The 10,366-nt window shown below is 33.0% G+C and overlaps 1 protein-coding gene across 3 annotated transcripts; it reads right to left on the reverse strand.

The window, feature by feature from the left end:
• Positions 1-320: 320 nt before the first annotated feature.
• LOC126918263 (protein Cep78 homolog) lies at positions 321-9,985 on the reverse strand. Of its 3 annotated transcripts, none has more exons than XM_050725974.1 (5): positions 5,843-9,985; positions 2,270-5,103; positions 1,870-2,060; positions 1,098-1,478; positions 321-1,008 (listed from the first exon to the last, which is right to left on the reverse strand). In XM_050725974.1, exons 3-5 carry the CDS (start codon positions 1,969-1,971, stop codon positions 445-447), a joined length of 1,047 nt encoding a protein of 348 aa, XP_050581931.1. In that variant the 5' UTR covers positions 1,972-2,060; positions 2,270-5,103; positions 5,843-9,985; the 3' UTR covers positions 321-444. The 3 variants fall into 3 exon arrangements, with proteins under 3 accessions (XP_050581931.1, XP_050581930.1, XP_050581929.1); XM_050725973.1 differs by having other exon boundaries at positions 2,270-4,597; positions 4,738-9,985; XM_050725972.1 differs by having other exon boundaries at positions 2,270-9,985.
• Positions 9,986-10,366: the final 381 nt, after the last annotated feature.

The following is a 10,366-nucleotide window of genomic DNA, read 5'->3' on the forward strand; positions in this document are numbered from 1 at the left end:
GGAAAGTTAGGAATTCTTAAAACTATCAGGAAACTTTAACACAATTGTGTTGGAAGTTGCAGGTATATCTAAAAATGACTCTATCCTTTTTAGAAATATTAATCTTATTAGAAGAATTTATCGTATTCCTAATTGCTTTTTATAATTTTACCATTATTACTTTGCAATTATATTCTGGATCTAAGAAGAATGGTACTCAACGAAAACTTTCGAACAGAATGGAAATTCTTAAATCGAAATTTAAAGTTTGTTAATTGGTTTGACGAATTATTGAGAAGACTGAAACTGAAGGACAAGAAAAGGTAAGAAAAATTGCCACGTTCTCTTTACCAAACATATATTCTTATAATACCAACGTAAAAATACAATTCAAAATGATATAAAACGCTTCTTTTATTAAAATAGACCTCATAAAAGTAATTTGTATGTTACTTATATATATCTTCAAAAATTATCGTCTGAAATTCGCATCGTGATATTTTCAACGGGGAACAAAGCTACGTTAGTCTGTTGCAAGCAATTCACGAAACTATTCTCCATTTGTTGTGTCAATGGCGATGACCATAATGGCTCCGCAGGATTCAAAAGAATTTCCTCGTTTATATCCTTTTGCCTGGCTGTCGAAAATGATTCCAATTTGTCAAAAATGTACTTCAGCCACTTCAATAAACGACTTTCGTTACAAGCATTCGATGAAACACAATCTAGCATAACGACTTTGCTTTTAAGGTCGTTTAACCGAAGCGACACTTTTTGCAACTCATCCTCCATTTTTGATCTTTGTTGCGCTTCTGTGTCCAGCAACGCTTTATTGCTCGATAGTTCCTCCCTCAATTTGAAATTCAACTCGACTAGACTCCATAACTGCGATTCCAAATCTCCAAGTTTCTTGCTTCGACTTCGATCCTCTTTCGGAACTTCTGTTTCCTTCGACTGTTTCAATTTTATCCCGAACTTATGGGTCTTCTTCCAATGATGTTTCTGCGTTGAATATTTGTTAAGCCTCTCCTGGGCAAATTAACATTTTTAAGTTACTATATATATAAATATTTTTGGGCTTTGTTTAAATTACAGAGAAGCGAAAACCGACAACTCACTGTTCTATTTCGTAAACTTCTTCTACGTTGTTTTATAAGCTCGTGAATTTTATTCTTTATCAGGTCTCGTCTCATATCTATACGAAATCTTTTCTTCGACGTTATACTTTCAGTCATCTCTCGCCTTCTCTTCAATATCCTCAATATCATTTGCAAGGTGTTAATAGGTATGCGATTTTCAGTGAGATCTAGCTTCGTAATTCTACTGTTGGTTTGTAAGAGACAAATCATCGTCTCTGCTCCGTGTTTACTGATCCCACAATGCCTCAGACTCAACGATCTCAGCCAGACGTCGCTTTTTAACGCATAAACTAACTGCCTCGCGCCAGTGTCCCCGATTTTTGGATTTTGGTTCAGAATCAACGTGTGCAATCCCTGGGGCTGAAAAAAAGAGTTCAATAAATTACAATACAATTCTGTTATCTTAAACAATGTAATTCACGTCCTGAATGTAGTCTACAGATAGTTATGCATATTTACAGTTTTTGTGAACATAATTGCTAGAATCTAGTCACATTAGACCGCGGATGGAGCCTGTATACAAATTTGTTTTACTTTTATATACTTATTGTTATATAATACACAATAGTGTATTTTAGATATTTTATATATCTTACAGTGTATCGTGTGCATTCTGTACATCGTTACATCTTGAAATTTCTCACAAATGCATAAACATCTGAAGTCTACTAGTTACGTTATTATAATTTGAATTTGTTATATAAACACATATCTATAGTCTCTCATAATATACAATAAAGTTGATCACCACCTTCTTGTCAGAATTTTCTTCCGGAGATTGTACAGAGGACTGTTCCCAAACATTCTGCAACAGATCAGCCTTCCTTCTCTTCAAGAACAGCGACAGACACATGGCACTTCTGTTCGACAGCCGGCAGGACGATAAATTTAATGCACACAATTTTGGATTGTTCCTCAAACAGCCCAACAACAAATCACAACCTGAATCAACAAAAGAAGTGGACAATAACTAAAACTATTTCATAAGAGGTTGACGAATAGCACAAGAGTGACTCCAAAGAAAAGGCATATAATTTGTGTTTTCAAAGTAAAACATTAGAATACTACTGAATAAAGGAAAACAAAATTATACTAAGATAATAATATAGCAATGAATATTACATGTTAAGAAGTTGGAAAATGATACTAACCGACGTCTCCTATATGACACCTCGTCAGAGATAGATTAATTAGCTTCTCGTTGTTCTTCAAACCGCAACAGAGGATGTTGAGGTACTTCAGAGATAACGGAATCCCATCGAGAGTGATGGAGGTGATGGCGGAAGAATCCCTCGCGCAAACAGCGATGGAGTCGACGAGACAGCGCAACAGGAAGTTAGTGTAGATGACTGGCCTTGCTTGATTCTTTCCCTTGCATCGCCTGGACGTGTCATCAAATGCCAGTCTAGGGTATCAACGTCTTTCTTTTTTGCTTATATTCTAACTTTCTCTATGTTATTCATATTGAGAGATTCTGGCCTTTTCCTTCGTTTATCCCTCTCCTCCAGTCTTTCTCCGGCCTTCATTTTGTCCCTCCTCTGGTTCCACATTCCTTTAGATCGTTCCCTTTCCATTTAAATCTCTCTTTTCTCTCTTTCCATTCAGTCCAGGAGATGCAGACCTGCAAGCTTAAACTTTCTGAGAGTAGTATCCGCAAGGAAATCTCTCGAAAATAATTTCGTGCTAATTGCGCATTAAATATTCACCCTTCGAGCGTAGAAATTTCAATCTTAGCCATAGAAAAAATTCAACGTAGATCCTGTTTCTATTTCTATAGCAATATAATTTGATTTTTTGGTGTGCTTAAGGATCTAACAATGTGGAAATTGAAGAATTTCTGAATTGGAATGTTTCAGTTATTTTATTAATCATTTCTGAGATAAGATGAAGAATAACTAGTCTGCAGATGAAAAGATTTGCAATTGAATAATTTGAAAACTTTTATTATGGTAGTATAAAAATTGAAGAATTTCTGAATTGGAATGTTTTAGTTATCTTATTAATCATTTCCGAGGTAAGATGAATTGGAATTGAAAAGTTTCAGAACACTTATGCTCGACGTTTTGATAATATAGAAATTGAAGAATTCAACACTTGAAAATTTATTGTTTTAGTAATTGAATTTTGGGACAGGAGGAACAAGAAAATTTCAGAGCATTTGTGCTACATAGAAAGATGACACTGTAGTGTTAGAGCAAAGCTTAGGAAGTTTAAGCTTGGGGATGCGACAAAATCAAACATTTCTCTAAATTTAATTCTCATAAAATGTTTGATTGCAAGATATATAGATGAAGTACCTTGGGATATTTAAGCTTGGGGATACAACGAAATCGAACATTTCTATAAATTTAATTGTCATAGAGTATTTGATTGCAAAATATTTAGATAAAGTACCTTAATTAAATTTCGAAATTTCGAAATAAGCCTCTAGGACTATTCATAATTTTCCACACGATAATTTCATATCTTTTCGTAGTGGCAATCTGTCTTTACGTAATACCACTTTTACTTTGTTTAAGTATGATTCGTGACTGCCAGTTTCTTACTGCCACATTTCTTACAAAGTTCGGTTAAATTTGTCTGACATGACGTTCAAAATTATACGGTAGATACCATAATTTCTCAAGCTTCTCCTCCGTATTCACTTTCTCACGTACTCGTTTGCAACGACTTCGACTATAGATATTGATTTTCGACAGATTTCGACTCTCGGCGATGCTTTTCAGTATCGGGGACCAATCTTTCAGAGCCACGCGATCCACGCAGAATCGTAGACAACCCTCTGGTAAATATGCTTGTACGGCGGGTAATGGCTTAACGCACTTTTCTTGACATAGGACCTTGTTAAAAAATTCTGTTTGTACCGTGTGAAATATAACTTTCTTTTACAGGGGCGTTAAATTAAATTATTATCCTTGGATGATCAAATTATTAGCGTTTCTGAAGAATAAGTTTATTAAAATTCCAAAGTCTATAAAAGTGTTAAATAATCTTCTTACATTAGGCCAGTTGAAATTTTGCTTTACTTTTTTCCATATATTTGTATTCCCATTTTTCTAATCTTTTGTATATTTGATTATAATTAAATAATATCGTTGAAGTTGTAATTATGATTTTAATTTAAGATTTAGACCAACGATGGTAACAAATTACAACTGACTCAAGTGAGTTAACGAACCTTGTATAACCAAGCAAAATGCCCATGATTGATTCTTCTCACCTCTCTGCTATTTTGCATAATGTCAAGATACACGATCGTCAATCACTTCTTAATTTATCATTGTACGTAACTTACTGGCCGACAAAATGCCCGGACATATCACTGAATAATTAAAAAAAAAAGAGTTGGATTATAAATATTTCTCGTTGAAGGTTCATTAAGAAAAGAAACTGCAGTTTCCGAAATATATCGAACATCTGACTAATAGCTTTTGTTCTTCGTTCGCAACTTCATGTCGCTGGAAAAATTTGAATTGTTCCTGGAACATTAAAAGATTCTAAGGGAATGGAGCAAAATAATGATTCCCATTATTACGCCATTCGTGCATTTCATCTTTTAATTAACGATTACAGTTGAACTATGTGCTATGTGATACAGAACGTTTTAGCGTATACATACCTTCAATTACTTTATGGTTGAGTTAAATTAAATTAAATTATTTTCTACTTTGTTTCAACATAGATAAGAGTATACAGACTGACACTTATAGACTTTCGTATATTATCTTATGTTTCTTTTCTTCTCTCTATTTTTTTCTTTTTTTTTTTTATTTAATTTATTTGAAGAAATTTATAACATCAATCTATCGGTTCTATTTTATCGTTTTATCACTTAATCTCTTCAGCCAGAGTTACTCATATTTTTTACCGTTAATTTACTCTTATGTTATGTTATTCTTACTGCAATGACCGCATTAACTGCATCCAACATAGGAGTAGTTACTCTTAGAATTATCTCTTAGAATTTAATTATTGTTAAGATATCCTGCGAAGTTAGAATTAGTAATGCATACCTCTATCAAGTATCGGTTACATATAATGAATTTGGTTAACACATGGTAAGTTTTAACAAGAGATAATAGAAAGATAGATAAGTAAACGATAGACAGGTAATACATTTAATTCAGGCTGGGCCTCAGGATGTCCCCAGCCAAGTCGCAGGCTATTTGGCTTTACGACTGGCGGCGTAGGGAGGCTCCTCCGCCCGGCCTGTGTTTGGATATAAATGGGCAGAATGTCGAGGTGGGGCTTCGGATGAAATATCTCGGCCTCACCATCGACAGTCAATGGACGTTCAGGCCGCACTTCATGCACTTGGTCCCCAAAGTGACGGCAGCAGCCAACGCCTATATAGCTTGCTACTGACTATCAGTGGGACCAGGGTCGAAGCGCGCTGACTATATGAGGGAATCGTCTGTTCCTGGATCCTGTACATCGGACTTACACGACGACCCAGGGGATAACATTGAGAGATGTTCAATGCTCAAATTTGACCTGAGGAATGGCTCCCTCAGAATGGGAGAAGACGCAGGAGTGTTCCGGCAGCAATTTGAATTTGGTCCCGGAACACTCCTGTTGGGCGTTAGGTAGGACATCCGGCGTAGGACATCGGTAAGTCCGACACTAGCCTGCCGCTTCCCAGAAAAGCGGCGAGGTGTCCGCCAGGATTGTCCCACGTATAAAAAAAAAATAAAAAGAAAGGTAATACATTTAATTGAACTTACGGTTAGTATTGGAAGAGCAAACATTCATTGCCATTGGTAAGCATTATGTATTTAACTAATTACATGTCCATCATTAGCATTATTACGATATATTCCTCAATGTTGTTATGATTCACTTTAATGCGGATATGACTAATTACATTTCCAGTTTGTCCTTTTTTTCTTAATTACGAAGATCAAAAATGGACTGGCCTGCTCTTCTTTGTAAATTCTAAACAACGTCGTCGTCGTTATCGTCGTTGTCGTCGTCGTCGTTAACTTATAGAACATTTTGTAATAGTAATTCCTTTCTGCAGATTAATCTTTATCTTTCGAACATTTCCTCAATTTCGCCTCTCGAATTTGTTTTCGCTGGTTTTTAAATTACACTTTTATCTTATTAAAATTATTTTTTAAGTAAAAATAAAAGATAATGTTTATAAATAAACACGCAGTTAGGTTTTTGTATTTAGGAGAAAATAAAATTGAGATTAATAAATTTAGTTTTAAACGTGGAAACACAGCAAATACAGAGGTTAATGATGAGAAATTATTTTTATTTCGTTTATTACTTTTATTGGATTTTTAAAATATATCGAACATTTAAATTTTTCATTAATATTCTCGTATCTCCATTGTTAATCTTCATAGTTGTTTGCTTGTATTAATCTTGGAGTGCTAACCATCGTTGTATTCTCGATTTCTGATGGCTACTATTATTCATAAGAAGTACGATAGGATATTTTTCAAATATTTTAAGACACATATAACTTGTTTTTAAAAGTTGTAATTCTTAATTTTTCTTCATTTAAACGAAGCAATTTAGTTCTATAATTTATTCTTACTTTAACTTTCTTCTTTTAAGTATTATACTAATTTTACGTAAATAAGTTCATTTAGATTATAATAATTATCAATTAATTGCACAACGATTATTCACAAGTAAAAGCCCTTAATTAATAAATTCAATGTATACTTTTTTACCACAAATTAATTTATATTCCATTTCTGCGACTATTCGATTAAACGCAAGAAGGTACGTCTTTGTTTATCATACTTCTTAATATCTTCAATGTACTTTTTTTTTGTTACTTTTCGTATTTTCATTAAAATTTTAATACCGCGGTGCTAAACTCTAAATATATTTAATTTATATTGTACTTTGTGCAGGTTCATCACTTTTTTCATTATCTTTTATCCCATTTTTTAACCTTAACCACTTTAATAATCCTTTTCAATATCCAAACACCAAACACTTAAATTAGCGTAAAACATAATCTTTTCCATGGGTCCAGATTTTCCAAATTTTCGGACGAAGAGGGCGAAATTTTTTAATGTTTAAATTAACAATAAGAGAAAGAGTAACAAGCAGCGAAGAATTTTATTTGAATATTAACGATTCTAAAACTTTCAAAAGGAATATTTACTCGAGTCGCGTATAGTCATCTGGAAAGGTGTATTAATTTAAACGCCATGTGCAAGATACAGTTCCACAACGAAGGTGTAACGAGCAAAACAATTAGATATAAACGCATTATAGTGAGGTCACAAGCAAAGATAATTTCCGCCAAGGAAACTAAAGCGCCCCTAGACAAATAATCGCTTTGTACTACCGTTAGGTAAATTCATAATAACAATCATCGAATGATCTTATTATTTGTCACACTGAAATTCTAGATACTCGCTAAGTCTCTTTGATTGTAAACAAGCATGTAATTTCTTCTCCTATAGTCCTCTTTGTTTAAACATGTAAATTTCTGTGCAATTTAAAGTTAAAATTTCAAACAGTTCAACTTATATCCTACCAATCTTTGTATTGTTCCAAGGGAAGATATCGTGTTATTAATTTATAAAATAATACTGAGAACTTTATTGGATAGATTTTGAAATGGATCCTTAATTTCGTAATTTCGACTTGTCTGTATCCCACAATTTATCCATTTTTATGGGAAAAGGATTTTCTAGATGCATTTTGAAATGGATCTATCAGTTTATGACCTTTCACATTTCGACAACCTGTATCCTATTAAATACTTTACGTTTGTGCGAAGATATATCGTGTTATTATTTTATATCTAAAATAAATTGTTGTACTCTCTTTGGATGTATACTTAAAATTTGACAATCTTACGAAATTTAACGAATCTTTGTTTTACTTCCTTTTCCATTTAGATTCGAAGATTCCATCCAGATTGAAATCTTTCTAATTCAATTTATATATTACTATTATTTTTCTGTCTTTGGGAGAGACATTACGTTGTTATTTCATGAAACGATTTTCTATATTTTCTTCCGGTAGATGCTTCGAATCTCTCGAAATAGACGGTTCATTTTATATTTTAGATATCGATACTTAATTTTATATTTCGTATATATTACAACTATATCTTCTTATTTTCTATTAAATTTTTTTTTTACATGCAGAGATTATATGTATACGTATTAATTCTATTTGGTGCTATTTTATATTTTCTACTTCGTACCAACACTTTCTTAGCCTTTCTATAACCTTCTTAAACAAATAGTATCAATATAAAGCTGCATTACTAAACACCCAAACAGCAGGTTAAAGGGTTTTGCATTTTAAAGGTTCGTATCAAACCAATCCAGCTTTTTTTATCTCTACACTGCGTTTTGAACTTCTGCAAAACCAAACGGGTCACGAGTGCAATTGCTGTTTACTATTCAGACAGTGTGCAATATTAGCCTTTCAAATCGAATGATGTTTTCAAGGAGATTCTGTTCAATGTTTCATAACGTGACACTCGGTTTCGTGCTGCAAACCTATCATACACTATCTCATGCCACTGTACCTATTATTATTCTATTCGTGTTGTATCTATCGATTCATCAAAAATATCATTAGTATCTTCTCAATCCAGCAAAATACGATCAAGCTATGAATTATTAAATATCATACGTAAGACAATTTCATTGTCTAACTGTATGCATCTTAATTAATCATGTCTATTGTCTCTACAATGTCATTTAATCGTTCGTGATTCACTTTAGAAGCTAACGAAAATAAAATTAAAATATTTGTTTTCTATTTTCTAAATGATTAATAAACTTTTTAAAATACGCGATCTTTTTTGCTATTACTCTTAGAGTCCTCTTAGAATCCTCTTGCTCGGTAAAACGCTGAAAATATTTCACATCGAATTCTACCTCTAGTGTTTCCAACTATACTAACTAAATAATCAGCGATAGCTTCCAAAACATTGTATCCATTAATTTTGTTAGAGAAACTACCTTAGTTTTTGCGATTAATCTTCGCTAATGGTTTATGTTGCACTTCAAGATGTTGCCGCAATTAATTTCGTTAATGGGCGTACATTTATCTTTTTAACATTCTAATTATTAATTTTCCTAAACGATATTATTTTTTCGGAAACTATCATAGTTAGTATTACAGTAGTTATGGACTACTTTATTTATAGATTTAATTGCTAATGTTTCAATCATTACCTCGCTAATTTTACCTAATTCAACCTACATATATATTATGTATATATATATATATATATACTTTTCTAAAATTTCTACTTAGTTCAACTTCAACCCTATCAATAGATCTATCGAGAAAAGTACTCTTCTTTATCATAAAACATCCTTACGAAGATATGAACTATCAGGAATTAATTTTGTCTCGTTATCCAGGAATAATAACTCTAATATCGTGTATCAATTAAAAACAGCTAGTTACACCAACTTTAAATCTGCCAAGAAATCTAAATCAAAAAAAATTCTCTTTTACATGAAACATCCTTATGAGAATAAACATAGACATCGATCAATTTTATCTCGTTATCGAAGAATGGTAATCTTAATCTTAATTTTAATCTTATCAATTTTAACATCATCTGGTTATAGTAAACTTAGACCTACCATAGAGAGCTCAACAATCGTTTGTCACGTGAAACATCCTTATAAAGATCCTTATAAACTATCAATTTTACCTTTAAAGGATATTTACCAAGAAATACTTTTATAGAAGCTTACGAAGAAACCTATAAATAATATCCTTTACGGTACAAGATTTCCTTATAAAAATGTAATCTGTCACCGATCAATTTTATCTCGAAAAGATATTTACCAAAAATTTCGTAACAGATTTTTTTCTGCTTATCAAAACAAACTCTAATAAACGAATAAATCATATGTCACGTAGTGCGAACGTGCCCTTAAAGAAAAGAAGAGATCCCCTGGCGTCGACGCAGTACCACAGAGCAAACAAAATAATTTGGCTACGTGCTCAAGAAGAAGAGGGGCTGAGGCATCCCGACCTGTGGCCTCTTCAGCTCACATTGTCCTCGTGGAATCGCGAACTTTAGTCAGTGGATTCGAGGCCACCATGCAGTCTACACAACTGGGCCTAGCTTTATTAAAACTTCGTGCACATCTCGGGATACTGTGTCGCCTAATAATGGATCGGTCGATCGTGGTTGAAAAATCGTCGATGAAAACGTGATTCGTCCAGTCGTCCATTAATCAATCTCCACTGTGTACTGTTTTCTCGTGTACTTGTAATGGAACTTTTAATTT

Source organism: Bombus affinis, chromosome 7, assembly GCF_024516045.1.
Source record: "Bombus affinis isolate iyBomAffi1 chromosome 7, iyBomAffi1.2, whole genome shotgun sequence".
NCBI lineage: Eukaryota > Metazoa > Arthropoda > Insecta > Hymenoptera > Apidae > Bombus > Bombus affinis.

Coding starts and splice junctions, on each gene's coding strand:
- LOC126918263 (XM_050725974.1), bottom strand. CDS start 1,971: ATGTGTCTGTCGCTGTTCTTGAAGAGAAGGAAGGCTGATCTGTTGCAG. Junction 1,479..1,869: donor AAGAAAATTCTGACAAGAAG/GTGGTGATCAAC, acceptor TCTTTTTTTCAG/CCCCAGGGATTGCACACGTT. Junction 1,009..1,097: donor GAAGTTTACGAAATAGAACA/GTGAGTTGTCGG, acceptor TAATTTGCCCAG/GAGAGGCTTAACAAATATTC.